We start from the raw sequence: 24,553 nt of genomic DNA, 5'->3' as shown, positions 1-24,553 counted from the left end.
TTAGAACCTGTGTTTTCTGTTGATGTCATACAATAAAGGGTGGGGTTTGGTAAATTTTGGTAAATAATTTCTGGGTTACTATGATGGTCCCTTCAGAAAGCTTCTCAAAGAATTTCTGTTCCACTACTCGATATTTCCTTAAGTCGATGGTCCCTTCAATATCGACTCATGGAGGTTTTACTGTAAAACCAACGACCTGCCTTTTTAGAATTTTGTACAAAGGCGCTCCATAGTAAATCTTTAACAATTTAAGATCAGTAGAGCACACTTTTGGTTATAAAACTACTAATACATACTGCTCCGATTCATATGAAAAATTTGCAGTATAATACTGTTATACAAATATGATCAAAGTAAAATTTTGAGCCATTATGTATGAAAGCTTCCAAAGTTGTGGCAGTTTTCATATTCAAAACTGACAGGGTGCCACTTTAAAGCCGGATTTTTTCCAAGCGTTATTATGGAACTTCTTCTACGTTTTTCTGGTGTTATCGTGCTCAATGGAATAAAAAGGGCAAAATATCATGCAGAATATTTTTTCAGGATATCTTAGGTCATCCAAACTATTTTTGAGTTTAGATCCTAAAGTCTACGGGTAAAACGGTAATATCTTTTATTATACAAAGCTAAGATTTGTAATTTATCATGTCCAGTAAGTCTTCTGAAAGTTTTATAGACAGTACCAGATCAGTCGGGAAATCGTAGGTCATCCGAACTGTTCTTGAGTTTAGATCCTAAAGTCTACGGGTGTAATGGTAACATTTTTTTTTATTATACAAGGCTACGATTTGTAATCTACCATGTCCAATGAGTCTTCTCAAAGTTCAATAGACAGTATCATATCAGTCGGGATATCCTAGGTCATCCAAACTGTTCTTGAGTTTAGGTTCTAAAGTCTACGGGTGTAACGGTAATTTCTTTCAGTATATGAAGCTACGTGTTGCCGCTGGGAACACTGGCTGCACGGTAGTAAATCTATTCTGTAGTGTATATGACATTGATGTATGATTGACAGTTAACAAAGATGGCAGTCTAAGTGAAAAAGCCAGGAAAGATCGTTGATCTTGTTTTTCTTATAATAATATGTAATTCGCTATTCTACTTACATCGAATAATTTGATATCCTACTTAAATCTAAATGAAAGACAGTGAGTGAACTTAAACAAATATTGAAACTTAATAGCTAATCTTATTTGATTTATTTACAGTGCCTACTAAAATCTAGAACATGCAGTGTTAAAATATGAACTATTTATTGAATGGGAGAAAGAATCAGGAAGAGACACCGAAACTGTAAGCACCATGAATTTGTGTAACTTTAATAAACAACAATAAATATATATTTGCAGTTTAAAGCTGCACAAAACCGAAAATTTAAGTGCGTTTGATGTGCTGCTCATAACCCGGTGAGCAATCCCTCGATTTCCCCGTCAACACTACGATTTGTAATCTATCATGTCCAGTAATTCTTCTGAAAGCTCAATAGACAGTATAATACCAGTCGGGATACCCTAGGTCATCCAAACTGTTCTTTAGTTTAGATCCTAAAGTCTACGGGTGTAAAGGCAACTTCTTTCATTATATAAAGCTAAAACGAAATCGCCTCATGTCACAATGTTTTTTTTTTATCAACTAAGCTTCATAACATTAAGGTAACCCATAATATCCCAAAAATATATAACAACGTTTATTGTTCCTCCAAATACTTTGACAAGTACAGTGGAATATAACTTAACGTAGTGGCAAAAGCTATTATCACAACTGTAGACCTGAAGCTATAGTCTCCGGAGTAGTGTTGTTGATCTGGAATATCTCAAAACTATCTTGAAATGACTCATGATATGCCAGGGCGATCACATATTACAGTTTAAAGTTTATTGTGAGAATAGCTACTGTAACTATCAAGAGCTTAACTTCAGGACAGTTTGGACGACTCTCAATGTCCCAAAGGCTCATAATAATATATAGTAGACTTCAGGTTGGTCCAGTCACCGCGATTGATTATAAACCGTTACTCCGTATGTCAGATATAGCTGATGTTACGAGTGTAGACCCGGAGTTCTGAACTCTACGATAGTTTGGCTGACCTGGAACATTCCCAAAGTGTCTCTAAATGACATTTGAGATTTCAGGAGCTTCACGGATCTCAGCAAATTATGCTATGCTATTATTTGTGGTGAAAACACATGAAGTTTTTCTTGTAGATTTGAAGGACTTCATTATAGTACAGTTTGGACGAACCTGAATGTCCCAAAGGTTTATAATAAGCAAGTAGACTTCAGATTGGTCCAGTAACCACGGATAAATATGCAACGATACTCAGTATAGCAGATACGGCTGTTGTTATGAGTGCAGAGCTAAGGTCCTGAACTCCAAGGTAGTTTGGCTGACTTGGAATATCCCTGTAGTGTCTCTAAACGACATATGAGATTTCAAGAGCTTCGCGGATCCCATCAGATTATGCACTACTATAATTTATGGCGAAAATACATAACATTCTTGTAGACAAAGATCGGTATATTCGCCTCACTCCATTCATATTCACTCCTCTTTGCTGAAGCGAATCGAGAAAGATGCAGAAAACGGATCGTCGTGATCAAACATGCAACCCCATCACCAGTGGGAATCGATGAGCCAGCTGCTTGACATGAATATTCATTGCCACTCGTCGCAGTTTGGATCGCAAGCGAATGAATGAATGGCGAATGGTGAAGAATGCTGGTGAGCGATCGAAGCGGCTGTTATCATAAGTAGAAGAGAATTTCTACATGTAATGCATACATTTTTACTATATTGTTGTTGAAATGCTAGATTAGCAAAGAAAATAATTCGATAACATCAAAAATTCGTATGCACAATATCAATCGCATCACTCACGAATCGCATTCGCTTGCGATGCGAATGTGGACGAATGAATAATTTCCAAGTGTGGCTTCCCACCGTTCACCGGAGTTTGCGGTCGTCGCTGACAAGCATACACACGAACTAAAGCGACAACCGTTCGCTGCTGACTGTCTTCGAATGTGGAAGAAGATGAAAAGTGGAAATCAGGAACCCTGCTTGTAGATATGAAGGGCTTTATTATAGAACAGTGATGACGCACATTCCAACGTCTGTAGGGTCAATGCCGTGAATCTAGTGGCTACTTGCCACGAATACTGAACAGGTTGGCCACAGAACTCTGGGTAACTTCTACAGGGATACACGGACAAGATACAATATCTATTTGAACACGAAACACAGATTTTATTATCGAACGGTATGTAATTGTCGCTTTATGACATAGTACAGTTATGTTTGTAGTCAAGATGCACGCTAATTTACTAATTACTGCTCTAATGAATGCGTCAAGGGGGCTATTATAGTCTAGGGAGAGTGCCACTATTTGGCGGGAGATCCGAAGTTCTCCGAAGCTCTATAAAATGGTTATTATTTCTGATTTCTTTCCCTATTTGATCCTATAAGATTTCCAAATGCATTATAATTAGATCTTAACTGCTCGATTGTAATAATGGGATTAGCACACTATAAATTTTGGCTTAAATTGGCATAAACAAACAGTTTGGACGATCCTGAGTATCCCAAAGGTTTGTAATAAGCTAGTAGACTCCAGATTACTCCAGTATCTGTGGTTGATTATGCAACATTACTCAGTAATACAGGTATGGATTTTGTTACGAGTGTAGATCTGAAGTTCTGAACTCCAAGGTAGTTTGGCTTACCTGGAATATCCCTATAGTGTCTATATATGACACTATAGATGTGTAATTACATAAAAAAATTTCTTGTAGATTTAAAGGACTTCACTATAGGACAGCTTGGAACACCTAGAACATCCCAAAATACAAAACACCTTTTGGTATTCTTGACAAAGGGTCAATGAATACATATAAGCGTATCCCACATCCAAGTTCAGCTTTTAGATCAACTGGTATGCCAATTATTTAATATTTCCAAATTTCATGGTGTTCAGGATGTTCTAGGTTGTTAATGAAGCGGCAAATACAAATATGCCCATTTTTGCCTAATAGAGGACTTAAATAGCAGCAATTTTGCCGAAGACAGTATTCTGTTTTATCGAATGGGTGAATTTGTACAGCCGATTCTATGTTGGGGTCATATATGACACATCCGGCTCCAAAGGGTTAAACAAATATAACTTAGAAACGGCAAAATCAAATTGAATTAAATTTTTACACAACATTTGGACATGCATTCTTTATATACAGAAAAAAATCATTGAGTTCGGTTCAGTATTTCTGGCTCTATAAATAAAACAGGAAAAAATGTGTTCTTATTTTTGAAGCCTCTTTGTACAAAATTTTAAAATTGCAGATCTCAGGATTCAACAATATCTCCGCAAAAACTAAACCGATTTTGATCAAAATTTTATGGCATTAGCTACATACACGCAAAAAAATCCGTTCCGATATACGTGCACTCCCAATCACGGCAACGGGAACAAACGAGAACTATGCATAGCAACCATAACAACAATAAGAAATATACACCGTGAACTAGATGTCACGTTTTCTAGAACGCCCATATTGACAGCTAGAACTAGTTCCAGTTCACGGTGTATATTTGCTTGTTCTCATATTTGCGTTTGTTTGTTCACGTTTATCAGAACGGTTTTCTGAGCGTGTATAATGCACCATTAATTGTCCAAATATCAGCTATTTTGGTGTACGCAGTCCAAAGTTATGAAAAAAATTGTTTGACCAAATTTTGACCGTACCACCCTTTAAATACTATTAGAATACCTGTACGAAACGCAACACGGATTCATCCCGGGCAGATCCACCGCTACTTATCTCCTGTGCCTCACATCTGATATTGCTGACAGCTTTGCCGAAAAATCGCAGACAGATGTCATCTATACCGACTTGTCCGCGGCCTTCGACAAAATTAACCACGCCATCGCAACTGCTAAATTAGAGAGACTCGGCTTAACCGGCAACCTTCTACGTTGGTTTGAATCGTATCTTACTATGCGTAAACTGAGCGTCTCCGTAGGCGATTGCCAATCCACCGAGTTCTTGGCAACATCCGGAATTCCCCAAGGAAGTCACCTAGGGCCTCTGATTTTCCTACTCTATTTTGATGACGTAAACCGCATGCTACGATGTCCTCGGCTGTCATACGCGGACGATATGAAGCTTTACCTTGTAATCCGTTCCATCTCTGACGCCTTGAAACTTCAAGAAGATATCGATTCTTTCGCAACATGGTGCGCATTAAATCGGATGGTTGTGAACCGTTCAACCCTCGAATACTGCTCTGCTGTTTGGTATCCGCATTATCAGAATGGTTCTAACAGAATCGAATCAGTGCAGCATCGTTTCATCCGCTATGCGCTCCGTCTGCTTTCATGGCGTGATCCGCTCCTGTTACCAAGCTACAACAATCGATTTCAGTTGATTCGACTCGAAACTCTCCAATCGCGCAGAGATATGGCAAAGGCTATGCTTATTGCCGACACTTTGCAGGGAAGAGTTGATTGCCCTGCCATTCTGGAAGCGGTTGACTTGAACATTCGTCCTAGCGCCCTTCGGAGCAACGCGATGCTTAGATTGCCTTTCCAACGAACCAATTACGGTCAACACACGTCGCTGATTGGATTGGAACGTGCGTTCAATAGAGTTGGCCACCTTTTCGACTTCCACTTGTCCCGCCAAACGATGCGCCAAATATTCCGCAGATATTTTACGAACAATAACGAACTGTGATTTTATATGTTTTTTGTTACTTACAGTATTTGACTTTTTCGCATTTTTGTTCCTGTTTTGTCTTGTATTTCAAATGCAAGGTGTCTGTTGATGTTAATAATAAATAAATAAATAAATAAATAAATAAATAAATAAATAAAGCGGTACAAAATGCTCTAAACACTTCGTTGTTTCCACTATTGTAGAATTGGAGCAAAATGGTCCTTGTTCCAAGTGATCTTACAATTGCTTGTAATTTTCCATATAGGACTTGTTCCACGAAATGTCCTTCTTGGGATGAGTGGACATCGTGGAAGGCTATTTGGAGAGAATTATTTCAGAAGGCATCATACGTTACACTGATGGCTCCCTTCTTGAAGGTCGAGCAGGTGTGAGTGTCCACTCTCGTGAGCTAAGGCTACATCAGTCTTACTCACTTGGTAGACACTGTACCGTTTTTCAGGCTGATATCTTCGCTCATATGTGCGGAGTGCAATCAGCACTTCAGCAGCACTGGAGCATCACATGACTTCATTGGCCCTTAGCCAGCTATTCCGGTATCGAGGTGTTAGGGAATGCTTCAGATTGACACCTGCTCGGCCGCTCAACACAAAGAATACTGGAATAGTCGTGAGTCATGTCATCAAACAAAATTGTATTGTACTGAGCCATCTTCAGGGGTGGCGAAGTATCTAAAAAATCTGTCTAAGCAGAATTGCAACATGGTGGTAAAAGCATTGACTGGCCACTGCCGACTCAGTTATCACATGGCGAAAATTCAGCAAGCTGGTGAATTTGTATATGATAGCTAAACAAAATGTCGATCAACTGAGGACGACAATCATTCAAATTGAAATGCTTTCAAATTCAAACGCATTTCTGTAAAATATTCAAACCCAAAAAGTCAAACTGAACAACCATCACTACGTACGAATTGTAAGCTACTGGAAACGGTTCCTCATCATTTGCCTTAGACAGCATCTCCCAGAACGAGAAACGAAGCAGGCAAGCGAGCAATAAATAAAATATCAGATCACGTTGACGATATCTTGATATGTCGGTGGGTACGCACCGAAAAAGGGGCGATTCGAATCTGATCTCTAGGGTTGGTGTGTTAAACGACAACACGTGCTCTCTGACGACGGTAGCGCGGTGGTGGTGGCAGTTTCTACCGCTGGCTGTTGACAACATTGACGATATCGTTTCGCCACCCACTCCGTCGTCATTCTCCGGTCACCTCCCTTTGTTTCCGCCTTTCGTCCCGACTGGCTATAAAACACACCATCCGACACATCCTGTGCTTACGGAGAGGATACGACTTGAGGCGCGCAAACAGCAGATGTTGACAAAACATTGTCGTTCGGGATTGAGTGGCCGGGTACTATTTGTCCTACGTGGAAACGAGTCCTTTGATACGTATATCTCGGCTCCTTTGGACTGACTTTGCCAGGATCAAATGTTATTCGATCGCAATCATATTTATTTATTGAGAGACAAACTGACGACAGCATCGTTTGGTCGGGAGCGCGTCAACGACGGCAACGACGACGACAGATGCAGCAGAGAAGTCAATCAATGAATGATTTATCAAGCATCTGTAACCGAGCAGTTAATAAAGTATTCATGGCATCTCCGGGGAGTCGAGCTTCGTTTGCTACTGTGTGTGCTTTATGCGATGGAGAGGCGGTCGTAGGGTAATGAATGTCAGTTGACTTATTCTGAGGGAAGATTTGTGGCTGATGTAGTTTTATGTCTTGCGTTGCCTTTATATGATTTAATGGAAATCAAATTTTCATTATGTGAAGAGAAGCCACATTGAAACAGTAAAAGGGGCTGTGCTGGAAGTACACATTTCTGCTTCTGTTTCTTTCAGCCTTGGCCTACTACTTCAACTTAGTAAGAACACAAAGTATGTACTATGTAAGAGAACACAAAATAAGGTATGTCTGCTTGGTCAACATGACATTAAAATCTTGAATTTCTGTAAAATCCACGCGATTTGTAAAAAAAATACAAGATTTCAATTTAACACCCAGACATCAATCACCTTAACTCATAATTCGGTGTTCCAAGCAATTGATTCATTGTGGCACATTTTCTTGCCTTGCCTCCAACCGGATGATATATTTATGCACAACCACAGCAGCGTGGCCATGGTTATATGCACTTTCAAAGGCCACAATCCATTAAACAAGTGATGGTGGCGCATCTTCACGAGTGCATAAATAAGTACCCACGTGCAATGAAGGATGAGGAGCGTAGGGCTAAAAGAATCGTTGCATCACTTTTTCTCATGGTCGTATCTGTTCGTTGTAAGCGAATCGTCGTCTGACTCTGACTGAGTCTATCACTTTCCAGACGGAGAGTATACCCCCACTTGAAGCATATCTGTCCCGTCAGCTCGATTAACATTCTAGACAAGCTCTATTATGTACTAAAACGATGACACTTGAAAGCCGGTTGTCCGTAGCGGCTCTTAACGTTCGCTTCCATAGAATATTTAGCAATTTTTACTGTCGTTTGGCTCATCGTCGTTGAAGTTGTCACAGTCATCGAGACTTCTTAGTAAACAGGACCTATTTAGGCGATATGAATTATTATATAAGTGAGAGGGAAAAATCGATGCAGATGCTTGGCAAATATTTTGATTCATTTGCTGAAACAATTCATCACTCATGCTCCGTGGAGTACATTTCATATCACACAGTTCAAAATTGTTACATCGAGTTCACTGTAACAAAATGACCTCCATCGTTTTCAACACTATTCTCCATCGAATTGTAAAATTACGGGTTGTCTGCAGTATGGAGCTTGCTTACAATGTTGTGTTCAAGAAATTGTTTTATGTAAAATTGAATGAAATGAAACGGAAATTAAAACGTTCTAATATTAACGTCAAGTGAAGAATTCAGAAATTTTCAGATTGTCTTTCTGTACAGGTATTAGAAAGCCGGCTAAAGAGTCACGTTATCCTCCATTCGGGACATTTGTACCATCGTCATAACAAAAGCCTATTTCATCATCTACCGGAGGGAAACGGAAGGAAACTAGGATTGTCACAATAGATCTAAAAACTGGTCGCAGTGACTTATATACCCAACAAGGAATAAAAAAAGGAAACTAGGATTGGGATGGTAATAGGGGCAGGTAAGGGGGTTTTGGTTGGTGAAGTTGATAATTAATAAATGTATCGGATGAAAACATACTCAAACAATTAAGCAAAACCGCTGAACTCGTCGGATTTGATTAGAAATCTTCTTCCAAGGGGAGACCCCTCTTGACTTAAGAGAAAATCGAAATTTGTGTCAGCCTTATTCAGAAATGCAAGAATTTTATCAAATCCATAATCTAATTTGGAAACTTATTGATGGCTCATATTCCGACGCTATGTTAAACGTATAGGCAGAGCTGAAAAATATCAGTTGACTGCTTGACCAGCTTCACTAGCACTGGATGCCGATCATTATCAAGATATTTCGGCGATTTTTTTCTGCACATTTTAGCCTACACTCCCGATCAAAAGTTTGGGGTCACCCCCTCAAAAACATGTAATTTTTTTAGGCCCATATCTCAGCCAATTTGCGTCCGATTTCAAAATCCTAGGTTTCATTCGAAAGATAATAAGTCAAAGTAACTTTGAACAGGATTTAGGTGAAAGTTTTTCAAAAATATTTGTATGTAAACTTAACCCAAAGTTGCCAAATTTTATAAAAAAAAAAATGAATATAAACTTAGGGTAGTGTCGCTGGAAATTGGGTCGACCAAATTCTCAGATGAGAGCGGCAATATAACCTATTTTCTATTAGCTTTCAACTGCTTTTTACCGAACCTGGCTAAAAATTCTAGGAAAAAAGTTATGAACAGTGTTGGTAAAAACTCAAAATCTCAAATCTCGTGGTTGAGTTGTTTCGCGTGCGATTCTTGACTCGCCAAAATCACCGCTGAAAAAATCATGCATGAGTTGACTCATAACTGCACTCATTGCTTTATTTCTTAGTGTTCTTATTATTTAAATCATTTTTTTAGGATTGTATGATAGAACATAAGCAAATCTAGCGTACAATAACATTGAATGCCGTTCAAATTGATTTGGATTCGTTTCTTAAGCGAACGAGATTTCGGCGCTTGACTCGTGAGAGCGAGATTTTGCATGAAATTCTCACACGTGAGAAAACGATTCATAATCACGCGTGAGTTTTCTGACGCAGGAGCGGTTCATGAGTGTGCATTAAGTGTGAGTTTACCAACACTGGTTATGAAGTAATTTAACTCTTGATATCATCCGCCAAAAGTTTGGGGTCACCCCTCAATATGATGTATTAGCGTGGTTCAAAAAATCGTTTTTGCTCCACACCGCTTATTCGATTCCTAACCAGATTATATGCCTTCTGCCAAAATTTGAGCTCATTTGGATGAAAATTGAGACAGCACAAGCCCTTCAAAGTTTGTATGAGAATTACTATGGGAAAACGATGTTTTCATTCAATCCACCGTAGCATTACCCCAAGTGCCCCAGTGAGTTAGTTGACCCTTGGTAATCCTAGGCTACTTTATCAGCTACAACTTTGCCGAAGACAGTATTCAAATCGGATGCCTCATTAATTAGTTACCGATTTTAATCCAGAATCGAAATCTTTGCTCATGATGGATAAACTATTCGGCGGGCATCACTGCATTTTGCAGTGAAACATAGTAGCCATGATTTCAGTGTGCTATCTTTGGCGCCATGTGCAGCAATGTTGCCTGCTGGGACGCTGTAGGATCACTGTTAAAGTTTGCCCAGTTGGATGCAAAACGATAACTAATTAATGAGGCGTCCGATTTGAATGCGGTCTTCGGTAAAGTTATAGCTGATAGAGTAGCCTAGGGTTACCAAGGGTCAACTAACCCACTGAGGCACTTGGGGAAATGCTACGGGGGATTGAATGAAAAACATCGTTTTCCCATAGTAATTCCCATACAAACTTTGAAGGGCTTGTGCAGTCTCAATTTTCATCCAAATGAGCTCAAATTTTGGGAGAAGGCAAATAATCTGGTTAGGAATCGAATAAGCGGTGTGGAGCAAAAACGATTTTTTGAACCACGCTAATGATGTATCAGCCAAAAGTTTGGGGTCACTGTCGTAAAACATATAAAACTGATTCGATGATATCTTGGTCATCTATAGTTCAATTTTGATTTATTTTGGCTCATTTCAAAGATTATTAACTAAATATACGTTAGATGTCTTTAATTTAATGTATTCAACGATTTTTATGCATTCATTATGTTTCAAATAAGCCAAGAAGAAATAAAATTGAATGTAAGATGACAAAGATGTCAACAAATCACTATTCCATGTTTTACTATAGTGACCCCAAACTTTTGGTCGATGACATCAAGGGTTAAGTTACTTAATAACTTTTTTACTAGATTTTTTAGCCAAGTTCGGTAAAAAACAATTGAAAGCTAATAGAAAATAGGTTATATTGCTGCTCTCATCTTAAAATTTGGTCGACCCAATTTCCAGCGACACTTCCATATTCATTTTTTATTAAATTTGGCAACTTTAGGTTAAGTTTACATACAAATATTTTTGAAAAATTTTCACTCAAATCATGTTCAAAGTTACTTTGACTTATTATCTTTCGAATGAAACATAGGATTTTGAAATCGGACGCAAATTGGCGGACATATGTTATTGATTGTTGGTTTGTTGGTTATAAGATTCATGTTAAATTTGCCAAAAAAAGGTGCAAGAAAGCGAAATTTCCAATACCCATTCAAATTTCAACCGTGTGACAGAGCGCGAGGGCTCAACCAGTTGCATCAAAATTGTTCGCAGTAATTTTAGACGCAAAAGGGGATTGATGCTATAAATTTTTCCATACAACGTTGATCCATCCTATTGTATAACGACGCCTCAGGAATCTAAAATGGTGTGATTTAACAAGATCGCTTAAATTTTTATCAAGATTTTGTTCTTTTACGCATATTAATCGCTTGCATCGATTTTGTTCACCTTCGTAGTTACAGCGATGCATCCAATCCTGATTCTGCAACACTTCCGGTAATCTTGAATGTGGTCAGAGACTATTTTATTGTTGCCCGTTTATCTGGTTATCGAACATTTTTGACTATTTGATGTTTCGCATGCATGGGTTTGGTTCAGTTTATTAATTGGTCACTTCCGACGGGACACCTGGAACCGGTTCCGGAACACAACCGGTTCAGATACAGTATGAAACTAGTTTCCTGCTTACAAGGATCGGTAAATTCGCCTCACTCCATTCATATTCACTCCTCTTTGCTTAAGCGAATCGAGAAAGATGCAGCAGACGGATAGTCGTGATCAAACACGCAACGCCATCACCAGTGGGAAGCGATGCGCAAGCTGGTTGACATGGATATTCGTTGCCGATCGTCATAGTTTGAATCGCAAGCGAATGAATGAATGACGAATGGTGAAGAATGCTGGTGAGCGATCGAAGCGGCTATTATCATAACTAGAAGAGAATTTCTACATATAATGCATACATATTTGATGTATTGTTGTTGAAATGCTAGATTAGCAAAGAAAATAATTCGAAAACATCAAAAAATCGTATGCACAATATCAATCGTATCACTCACGAATCGCATCACCGCTCGATCGCTAGCGATGCGAATGTGGACGAATGAGTAATTTCCAAGTGTGGCTTCCCACCGTTCGCCGGAGTTTGCTGTCGTCGTTGACAAGCCAACACACAAACTAAAGCAACGACCGTTCGCTGCTGACTGTCTTCGAGTATGGAAGAAGATTAAAAGTGCAAATCAGGAACCCTGCCTGCTTACCACGCATCTGATTATCGAAAAAGCCGCTCTTTAATGTGTCGCATGCCTGGGTTTGGTTAATCTTTTTAATTGGCCACTTCCGGCAGGACACCCGGAACCGGTTCCGCAAAACAATCAGTTCAGATATGGTCTGAAACTATTTTCCTGCTTACCGTTCATCTGGTAATCGAAAAAGCCGCTCTTTGATGTGTCGCATGCATGGGTTTGGTTCCCTTTTTTAATTGACAACTTCCAGCGGGACACCTGGAACCTGTTCCGGAACACAAACGGTTCAGATACGGTCTGAAATTATTTTCCAGCTTACCATTCATCTGGTTATCGAAAAAGCCGCTCTTTGATGTGTTGCATGCCTGGGTTTGGTTCACTTTTTCAATTGGCCTCTTCCGGCGGGACACCTGAAACCGGTTCCGGAACACTACCGGTTTAAACACGGTCTGAGACTATTTTCCTGCTTACCATTCAACTGATTATTGAAAAAGCCGCTATTTGACGTGTCGTATGCATGGGTTATGTTACTTTCTTATATGGCCATTTGCGGCGGGACACCCGGAAGCGGTTCCGGAACACTACCGGTTCAGATATAGTCTGAGACTATTTTTATACTTCCCGATCGTCAGATAATCGAAAATGCCGAGGTTTGATGGGTCGCATGCATGGGTTTGTTGCATTTTCGTATCTGGCCCCTTCCTGGGGTACCGGTCCGGAACACCTAAATGGCCATAACTCAGGAACGGCTGGACCGATCTGAACCATTTTCAATAGGAAACAATGGGACAATGTACCCCGTCGAATGAACCATCGGGTCGTTGAAATCCATTCATGTTTACTATCTAAAAATGAGGTGACCTTTTGTACACATACACACGACATATACATTTTTTTTCTGTTCGGGTGAGCCACTGCGACCAGTATTTAGATCTTTTGTGGCATTACTCGTATCCTTTGTATTTAGTGCATGTCGTACTACTCCATTGCCATTGAGAGGCAATGAAGCATCGATTTCTGTACAGTTCCTGTTTTATTATCTCAGAGGTGCAAGAAATCGATTGCGATAAAAAGGTCCCGTTGTCATAGAGACTTAAATCCCAATGAAAGAGAGCCCCTAATCAAACACAATCTATTTGAATTCTGAGAAAAACAAAACGGTGGTACTGATATTTATCCATGCATCGGAACTCTAGCCCCATCCATGTCTTGCTTCTAGTTTAGTCCCAGGACAACATAGAAAAACCCGGGACTTTAGGCTAGTTACAAAACTCTGTCAAAGAATGTGTTCTGCAATAAGAATACACGTGAGTCCTTGATTTACCAGAACTTAACAGTCCTTGATAGGTTAGTACGCAACTAGATACGTAAAGCATGTTTGTTTTCCTAACATCAAGTGTAGTCTCGAATGGGCAAAGTCCGATTCTTTAACTATCAGCAAGGCAGAATAAATGCAATTTTAGAAACTGTCGCCAGTAACAAGGACTTTTTACCATGAATCCTTAGGGACCGTTCAAAAATTACGTCCAACATTTGGGGGTGGGGGGGGGGGTCTAGAAAAGTGTGACAGTACGTGTATTAGGTATAGGATAATAGCGTGACAGAGGGGGGAGGGGGGGTCTAGAAATCCCAAAAAATGATAGACGTAATATTTGAATCTTCCCTTATTACCAAAACACATTACCCCAACTTGACAAACCGGATGTCACTAGGGTTCGGTTTGGTAGATCTTTAACCGTAACGCAACACAAAAATGCGATCTACCTACATTACGGGCTCCGTTAAAGATCGAGCATATTTTAAACCCCCTCAACCATTCATCCATCAGCACGGGTCGTCTGACACCTTCGATTGGAATTCCCTGTTTAGTGGACTTTTACCCCTGGAACAGGTGGTCCGTAGTGTTATTCTTAGCCAATTTAGACAACCGCTACCGACACTACACATCTATCTAGGCTGATCGGGAAAATAAGTAAATATTGATGATCAACTTCATACGGACCCGAACAGCCGACACACATACATACACACAGACATCATCTCAACTCGTCGAGCTGCGTCGGTTGGTATATAACACTTGACCCTTCCAGGGGCTCTATCAACTTTTCCTTTTTGGAGTGAACATATAGCCTTTCGGTACACCTTGGTGTACGAGAAAGGCAAAAATGTTTTATTTTGCAATCGGCAACGGTTTTCTTTAAAAAAAAGTCATTTTTTAGCTAAACAATGAACAAAAAAAATCATAACACTGATAGTTATTTTTTTACGAAAAATATTGATCGTTCAAGGACACGACACATGAATAGCGAACACAAATAAAAATGCTTGAAATCGATTACCTAAGAATGCAGTGAATGAGCCTAACACCGCTTCAATATGGAAAGAATAATGGAAGGCACGTGTTATTATTATTATTGACTTTTTATTATGGGGAATTTCAGCCCGAGGCTGGTTCATCCCCGAAGGCACGTGGGGACTGGTTACTTGACGGTATATCGAGCTTTCCGTGCAATGCCCACCCAGGTAGAGGTGAATAACAAACCAATAACTAAAGAGTAACATGTTATGTTATCATATCTAAATTTGCAATTCTTTAGTTTTTTTATGAATAGCTCAGGATGATACATAAATAATCAAATATGCTATCATTGTAAAACTTGTAATTAGTGAGTTATTTTTAAAAAGTATAATAACATAATAATAACAATCATACTATCCTGCCACAATATCAGAACAATAACATAATTTTACATCATATTAAAATATGTTTTTTATTTTGACATTCTTTTTGCTATTATTTTGTTATTACAATGGCAAAACAAGTTATGCTTTAGTTGTTATGCCATAGAAATTTAGTTTTTATTTTTGTTATTTTAACTCTTATTTCAAACAAACTAATAGCAAATTTTGCCATTCAAACATTCTATTTTAATGGTAAAATCTGCCCTTCATTTGCCATTTCGCTCTACCCGGGATATATGTCATATAAGTGTGCAGCCGTAACTCTGCAAGTTAAGGGTGGGGGGCATAAGCAATGAATTAAATGCTTTGGCTGTTTTCCTACTCTCCGCATCGACCAATGTGGCGCTAGCGTCTATGCGCGAAAAATCGCTAAAAATAAATCGCAAAAATATTGTATGGCGAATAGCATCTAAAGGAAGTGGAACACATAATTCAAAAAAAATATTTGGTAGCGGTTGTGTACAATGATGACTGGTTTTTTGCCTACTAAATATTTTTTCGGTAAAAGCTTTTCATTTTGAGAAATTCGAATTTAGATATTTTTCGTCATACAAAATAAAATGATTTTACTCCAGCTGACCAACATTGAACGTACTCCCATTGAAGGATGGCCAAGGGGGTTTCAGATGAGTTTCTAAAGTAGACTTTTGGTGGTGGTTTAAGATAGGTCACTTAAAAATAAAAGTTTGTAGGGAAAAGGGTAAAAAGGGTTTTGAACATGTTTAAGAGAGATGCTCAAAATGGGAAGGAGGTGGTTTCGAATGTTTCAGGCTTTCGAAAGAAAAGGGAGTGACAAAGGGAGTGGCGAGGACCACCCGGGAAACTGGCTAAGCGCCAGCATGCTACCGTGATGGACTCTCCAAAGCGAGTCATCGATGTTCGTTGCTGCAGGCTACGCAGCTAACCTTGAGGGTGCGATGTGCACTAGCCCCTCTCTGAAGCAATACCTTCTTGGTGGTTCCGGAGAGACGTAGGGTTTGGCGACCATAGGTATGGTTTAGTGGGTACGAGGAGAGAGTAGTCCTGGATTTTACTTTTGTTGTAGAAGACGGCCTGTCAGACCTACACTACCCTAACCTTCTGTTAGGGTGTCTGTTGAGCAGATTATCCCCCTATGGTTTAGTTCTTTTCTGGAAGGGTATTGGAAAGACACAATTTCATGTTTGAGTATTTTAGAAATAGCCAAAAAAGTTTTAATAAGGTTCAAGAGGCCCAAGAGGGTAAGCGAGCTTCATGGATTAGGGACAAATAGGCTCAAAGTGTGTCTCTTAACCCTCTAATACCCAACCCCGCCTTTAGACGGGGTATAGTTTGAGCATTTTTGTAATTTTTGTTTCGTGGACAATCAAAATTTTTATATTTTTGGAGGACTGTTTTGTATATCTTAAAATGGTTTTTGGTGTCTTCTAAAGTGTATTTACATTTTTCAAAAATCATTGAAAAATTGTTGTTTAAGTCACCTTTAAGAAATCATTGATTATTTTGTATTGAATCGCTAAAATTAACATATTTTAGATTTTTTCCCAAATCATTCTATCACAGTAGAATAGTTTAAGGTAATCGAATACACTCTAAAATTACTTTCCTTAAAATTACACGAAAAAGAAATTTCATAGAAAAAAAATTAAAATTAAAATATTTCAACAATAATCCTAAAATATCTAAATGTTTTCGTCTCACAAAATCCGTATCCCAAAGAGGCTTCTAGGAAAAATATAAAAGTGTGTGGATGTTCAAAAATAAAAATTAAAAAAAAGCAAGAATCGAAAATCACATAATCGAGAATTAAAAAGAATCATCTTCCAAAACATGTTAAAATCGATTTAAGATGACGAAAAATGATATTTAGATCAAAATCAAAAATTTGGGTATTAGAGGGTTAAATTCCCCTTTAAGAGAGCTGTAAAGGATTTACAAGAAGCTAAAAGAAAACAAATGAGATTTGGAGGTGAATTTAAGAGTGGTATAAAGACTTATCAGCATACTGCGAAAAGGAGGAATTTAACAGAATATAAGGGGTTCACAGTGAGATTTAAAAGAAAACCAAAGGGACTCTACTCTTTCAAGTTTTTTTTACTAAAACGACAAATAAGGGCTCTGATCATGTATCAAGGAGCATCCTTAGCAGCGTTCAAGTTGCATAAACAACTAGCAATAAATTTACAATAAATGTAACTGGAACAAAGAAATTCCAGTCAATTTCAATTTGAGCTTCTTAGCATAACAAACGTGTTCAAGACCGGTGAAGTTTGTTAGCAAGTTAACGTTACGTTTTAGAGAAAATAAATGATGATGACTGAACTAGGCCTGAATTCTGGTTTGTTCCAGAAAATTGTATACAGTAAAACTATAGATGGTATGCAATTCTCGCGCTTGGTATCATACGGGCGTATCTACAATGATCGATTTCTCTTCATCGATTTTCTCTTTGGTTAATAACTTGGCCAGCAAATCATTTTTGGTTGTATTTGTTGTTTTAGAAGCTAGTCCTAGTTGTCATTTACCGAAATAGCGGGGATGAACCAGCCTCGGGCTGAAATTCCCCATAATAAAAAGTCAATAATAATAATTACCGAAATACACCGAGAGATCATCCGAATACTGGTCGGATTTTCCGGAATAATCCGAAGAGAAAATCGATGAAGAGAAATCGATCATTGTAGATACGCCCGTATGATACTGAACGCGAGAATTGATTTTGTAAATATCCAACTCAATCTCAAATACAAATGTATCATGCAATAAATTTCGTATCTTTCCTTGCAGAAACTCACTGCAACAAGTGTGTTTACTCTTTCAATAAATCAATGAGCGAATTTGCACAAACATACACAACGGACACTAATTACTGGCAGACCGTAAAACACAACCAGACGGACAGCGTTCGTTCAGGTGCGCTCCGTGTGTGGCCACAGTCTCCATGCGTAAGCTGCTCATCTTGTCAACAAACACTCAAGTAATGAGCAATTATTGCATTATTTATTTCCTATATTTCATAAATTAACGGCAATAAACTAAGAGGCACACACAGAGTTTTCGTCCATTCGGTTGTTGGCCATGCGGATGCCTCCTCGATGTACTTACTGAAAGGATGCCCACACGACTAGTTTCACCACAGTAGGCCGCTGTTCCAACATGGTGGAACAAGTATTTTTTTTACGTTTACATATATTTGTTTTCATTTACCCAAATGAACCATAACCAAAGTCAACCACAAGTATCCATTTGAGCTAAAATGTATGTTTAATTAATTTTAATCGAAAGAAATACATTAAATTTATGATCTGAAAAATCAATTATTGGCGGTGCCGTGAATGTAAAATTTTTCTAGAAAAATGAAAAAGAGGAAATATTTTGGATATTTTTACCATGTGCTTTTGTGAATGAAAACAACATCCGTTTCCATACCGAAGAAGCAATCCGAAATAATGAACGGGTAATTAGTATAAAATAATTTTCCGGTCCACCGCAAAAAAGCACGTTGCAATTAAATAATTAAGCGTGGTCAAGTCGTCCCGAATGAGCGCAAATGTCTGCAAAAGAAATTAATCCCCTTCGCCACCCTCGTCGCGTCGGTCAATGCTGTTGGCTTGGTCCAGTACCTACTTCATCTTCCTTCATCCGATGTATACTGCTGCTTATCAGAGGTTCTCAAACTTAATTGTTTGGGTTATTTTCAATTTCAGTAAACCCTCGTGCAAGCTATTTAGAGTTCGCTTTCACTAAAATTTGTTTAACTCTTGTTTATTATCAATTTCAGAATAAATTCCTCAAAATAGACCAAAATATTGCCATTTTTTTTTTAATTTTAAGAATATAACTAATACTAATTTAGCATTTAAGGACAGACTTGTTGGAATCCCAAAATGGCCGCCACAATGGCCGATTTTGGCACCTACTCACGATTTTGAGGGCACAAATCTCTTCGTAAACAAAACCAGCGCACCTGAGCTTCTTGTTTTTAGCTAATTACAAATGAGCAAGAACAGAATAATAAAATGCATTGTTGTTTGAAGCTTGCTTCTTGAGATTTGTGCGTCTGTAGTTTTGATGCACTGTTGAACCGGGATTTCAAGACGTTTGTCCCTAAAGGGATTCGAACTCACGACTCCGTATTCACTAGACCGGCGCTTTAACCTACTAAGCCACAGAACAAGTAACGATTCTGCGGAATAGAAAGCCAAACTGACTCCGAGTCCACACCATGAACGCTCCCTTTTTCACAAATTCACCTCTCTTTCGGCTTTCTAAAGAGAAACACATGGAGGCGCATGGTTGTTGATGCCAACACTATACATGTTTAGGGTCATTCAAATAAGTAGAGCATCGTTTAAGAGGGAGAGGATCTGTAATAATGTGACACTCCATGTCTTAATTATGCCAAAAAGCGTGACAGAGAGGGAGAAAGGGGGTCTAAAATGCCCGAAAAATAATGAACGTAACTTTTGAAACCCCTGCCCATAGCAACCCTACTACTTTGATCATCGACAGATCAGTAAAAAAATGTTGCAGCTTAATTATGTCTGACTTTAAAAGCCGACGACAGTGCGCAGCGCAGTGCGGTGCATCTCTTATCCGAAATGCACAAGCTGGTGGAAGTGGAAGTGGAAGGCAAGCAAGCATCAGGTACAGCAGGCTTTAGTCTCATGGGACGGAGGCCGAGCTGCACTCATAAACGATGGGAGATGAAGGTTTCCGATTCGTTGCACAATTACCCTGTTCAGCCCCACAGCAAGTTGTCGTTAAATGGCCCCCCATTCTGACTGCCACCGTCATTATTGCATGCCTACCTCCCAGACCTCCAGTTGCAGTGCACGTTTGTCTATTTTGAAATCTTCGTCAACCGAACTCCCATTGGTGGAGAGCTCAAAGCGCAAATCTCATAAAATTTATGGTTATTCCTCTGGCCAACTAGTCGATGGGAAATAATTCAGCACAAGTTATGATTCGGGGGAGATGCAAAGACATCTGGTAGCGGTGCAGACAGAGAGCTGATGGGGTGTAGTTTGATCCGTACTTGTCCAACCTGCTGCCTCAGGCTGGGCTGGTTGGGCCAATTGGTGTTTGATTGGAGAAATGCAATTGCATCAGCTGGCACGGCTTGAGTAGGTACCTCCCACTTTCTCAAATCAAATTTGTATTGGCTAGTTCAAATGCTAAACTGTATGTTGCAATGATCAAGTGAAAAAATAATTTTCTTTTTATTTGTGAATTTCAACTTAATGCTACTTCTTCACACAAATGAAAGAAGAACTTTTACATAAATAACTCAAACAAGTTACATAACCCGAGCAGAGAAAAAAAGCTCAATAATAGAATATTTTGATACGGAGTACAAAAAGTGATATTCGTTTCTTTGAGATAAGAGGTAAAAGTACTTAAAATAATATCTCAAATTTACTCCTGGAACATCCTCATCATAGCACATTTAGCTATTGGTAAGATCTAACCAATAGCAGTGAGCTATTCGATTGATTTTCAAATATCAAATTTTGCTATTTGTTAGATGGTTCAAGAACAATGTTTTGCTATTATTTTCAGTACTTTTACCTCTTATCTCAATCAAACCAATATCACATTTTGATCCAGCCTTGCTTCGCTGTTCAGTACATCAAATTTCAATATATTAATCCGTATAAAATAGGTTAACTTAGTAGAAATATGGCCAGGTGTTAAAAGAGGTGAATTTTTCGATTGTCAAAAACTGAACATCCCTACTAACATTTATTGTGAATGTAAACGTCAACAAAGCTAGCTCAATACGGCTTTATGCTGAGTTACTGTATGTTGTACATACGGACGGAAGCTTCTATGCACGCCCTATACCAATGAATCTGGCGAATCCACATGTAGGGTATTGGTTCCCTTCTTAAACATGTGGCTCCCATTTTCATCATACGAAAAACAAAGGATTGAAGCGCTGTTTGTTTTGATTCTTATTTTTGTATTTTTTGTTAGAAGTGAGCACCCATGAAAACAAAAAGAACGGAATCAATCGGTGCCGTAATCGCTTGTTTTCGAATAGGATGAATATGGGAGCGTGAGATTAATGATGGAACACATACCCTATATGCTGTGCGAGCAGCTTCTATGCCACCAAGTGATAGCTGTTTTCTTGGCTCCTATGTAGCCACTAACTGAATAATATCTTGCGAAGGCGCTTTTTCGGCCTTTTTACGGTTCTTAAATGATAGTTATACGGCATCTCTAAGTTAATCGATTAAATATAATTAGGTTATGAATACCGGGACGCAATACATGTGGAACCGGAACTATCGCTTTTAAAATTGAATAATTAAAGTACTTGCCGCTACTTGGAATCGAACCACCGACGAAATCGAATTCCCGATCTCCATATCCACTGGTCCTGACGAACATTTGAAAAGGGCCTATCTGCTTTTTGTAAACAAACATGTTTCTGTCTCTGCAGGGTTCATCTGCATCCACCCACGCACATCAACAAACTTAATAGATAGCTTAAAGAACACTCTTTCTGACAAGGGTGCTGTTGTGCGTATGTGGATGCAGATGGGCCCTACAGAGACTAAAACATGTTTGTTTACGCAAAGCAGATAGGCCCTTTTCAAATATTCATCTAGACATGGAGTTTCGCTTACAAACCAACGTGAAACATCTGGTGTCTACTACGATCCGCTCTCGCTTCGGTACAAAATCACGATACGATTTGGATTTTTTGGTTGTTCCCCGAGTCACGTCCAACATACCAGCGGTTGAAATAGATGTTTCCTCTTTGTCGCTCCCATCCACTCTGCCGTTAGCCGACTCTTCGTTCCACACTCCAGGAGAAATCGACCTGATACTCGGAAACGAAATATTCTTTGACCTCGTCAAAGGCGGTCGAGTAAAGCTTGGAAATAGCTCTGCGGTACTGGTGGAAACCGAACTAGGATGGGTAGTAGCAGGTTCAGTTCACACTCGAAATCCCAAACAGTTCTCTCGTGTGTGCCAATTCAATCGCTTTGAGGAAGAGCTTAACCGAACACTGACGAAGTTTTGGGAAGTTGAGTCCGTTACATCAGAGGGTATGCTTACTAAAACGAAAACTGACGTGGAGGAATACTTCAACCAGACCCATAACCGGGACGAGCAGGGCCGTTATCAAGTACGGCTCCCCTTCAACGAACTCAAGGATAGGCTTGGTGATTCGTACGAACTTGCCAAGAAACGCTTCGATCGACTGAAGGTTGCACTAGAAAGGAACCCGGACAAGCGCGAGCAGTATGAGCAATTCATGGCTGAATATGAACAACTAGGACACATGAAGGAGGTGGAAAGTGTGGATGAGAAAGGATACTATATTCCACATCACGCGGTCTACAAAGCGACTAGTTCCACTACGAAAACTTGTGTCGTTTTTGACGCGTCAGCAAAAACCACTTCAGGTGTTTCGCTGAACAATACTATCTCAGTAGGTCCTACCGTACAGAGTGATCTGCTGACGATAATTTTGCGCTTTTGTACACACGAGGTGGTTCTGACGGCGGACATCCCCAAGATGTACCGCCAAATTCGAATGTATCCAGAAGACTGTCGCTTCCAAAGGATTTTGTGGAGGAACGCCAATGGAGAAGAACGAACGTTCGAGCTTCAAACGGTGACGTATGGGGTAGCAAGTTCACCTCATCACGCTACTCGGGCACTCATGCAGCTGACAAGGGACGAAGGACAGGAATTTCCCCTGGCTGCGAACGTAATAGAGAAAGACAGCTACATCGATGACTTCCTGACCGGAGGAGAGTCCGTCGAAAATGTCATCACCGTATATCATCAATTGTCACGGTTGTTAGCGAAGGGTGGATTCGGAGTCCACAAATTTTGCTCGAACAGCCCCGACGTACTGAACGTGATTCCGGAACATCTACACGAGAAACAAGTCAACTTCGAGGAAAGTGGCGTAAACGATACTATCAAGGCATTGGGGCTCATCTGGAACCCAACGGATGACTATTTCGGCTTTCACGTGAATCGATCGGAAAACAGGATTTCCACTACAAAGCGAACCGTGTTGTCGGACATTGGACGTTTGTTCGACCCTCTCGGCTTTCTTGGCCCAATCATGACCACGGCCAAGTTGCTCATGCAAGATGTATGGCGTATCGGGTTGGACTGGGATGAAGCACTACCGGACGAATTACTGCAGAGTTGGAGAAGTTTCCAGGAACAGCTGCCGTCTGTCAACCAGATTAGGAAGCGGCGGCTTGTGATACCAGCAGGATCAAGAAGAGTCGAGTTGCATGGCTTCTCAGACGCTTCAATGCGGGCGTACGGAGCGGTACTGTATATCAGGTCTATCGCCAAAGATGGATCGGTCAACGTCGACCTCTTCGCAAGCAAATCACGAGTGGCGCCGTTGAAGTCTTTAACAATCCCGAGATTGGAACTCTGTGGTGCACGACTACTTGCGGAGCTGACAGGAAAGGTGGTATCGGCGATGAATGTGCAGTTCGACGAAGTGAAACTATGGTGTGATTCTCAGATTGTCCTATGCTGGCTCAAGAAATCACCGGCAGCATTGAACGTGTTTGTCGCAAACCGTGTCGCAGCTGTTTTGGAATCAACGAATATCCACCAGTGGCAGTATGTTCGGTCGGAATGCAACCCGGCTGACGTTATATCCTGAGGCGAGTATCCGGAGAATTTACTGCAGAACAAGCTCTGGTGGACCGGATCACCATTGTTGTGGCAACCGTATGTGAAGGCAACCGCTCCTGAACCTTTGGACGAGTCAGCGATACCGGAACTGAAACAAGCAAAGCGCTAAAACTTAGTCTCAGTGTGGCCGCCTTAGGAAAATCAAAAGTAACGCGTGTAGGCGCGGGATTCCAACCGGAATTATTATCCTACTTACAAGGGCTCCTAAGGTTGTTGGTACTCCTGCTAAGCAGATGCGAGGTGGGGAAATGGTACCAGTTTGCTGCACTTTAAACGATGTCCATCATATGTCGCCGTTGTTAAGATGTGATTGTTTAGGTAGCAGGTAGCAGTGGTTGGCAAAATTGGGCTTAAGTTAGGCATTAGTATTAAGTACATTATTATAAGTACACAAACACTCAGCGCTTAGAATTATCACTCCTTAATCAGCTGAGCACAGTTTAAGAACTTTTTCAGTTGCAATCCCAATAAAGAAAAAAAAAAGGTTCTGACGACTACCGGTGCTAAACCTAACGACCAGTTCAACAGGATGAGTCACTACCGCAAGCTGCTACGAGCTTGGATGTATGTCCGGCGATTCTTAACTCCAAGACGCACTCACCCGCTGAGCACACCAATCACAGCAGATGAAG

The 24,553-nt window shown here is 39.9% G+C and overlaps 2 protein-coding genes across 6 annotated transcripts in view; both read left to right on the top strand.

Annotated features, from left to right (window-relative positions):
* Positions 1-24,553, top strand: part of LOC109427891 (protein Wnt-1) — a 267,059-nt gene that overhangs the window by 78,239 nt on the left and 164,267 nt on the right. The gene's annotated exons all lie outside the window — the stretch shown is intronic.
* Positions 21,850-23,889, top strand: LOC134286470 (uncharacterized). The gene has a single exon (XM_062848083.1). It carries the CDS (start codon positions 21,850-21,852, stop codon positions 23,887-23,889), a length of 2,040 nt encoding a protein of 679 aa, XP_062704067.1.

Source organism: Aedes albopictus, chromosome 2, assembly GCF_035046485.1.
Source record: "Aedes albopictus strain Foshan chromosome 2, AalbF5, whole genome shotgun sequence".
Taxonomy (NCBI): Eukaryota; Metazoa; Arthropoda; class Insecta; order Diptera; family Culicidae; genus Aedes; species Aedes albopictus.
This window is presented reverse-complemented; position numbering and strand designations above follow the sequence as displayed.

Coding starts and splice junctions, on each gene's coding strand:
- LOC134286470 (XM_062848083.1), top strand. CDS start 21,850: ATGGAGTTTCGCTTACAAACCAACGTGAAACATCTGGTGTCTACTACG.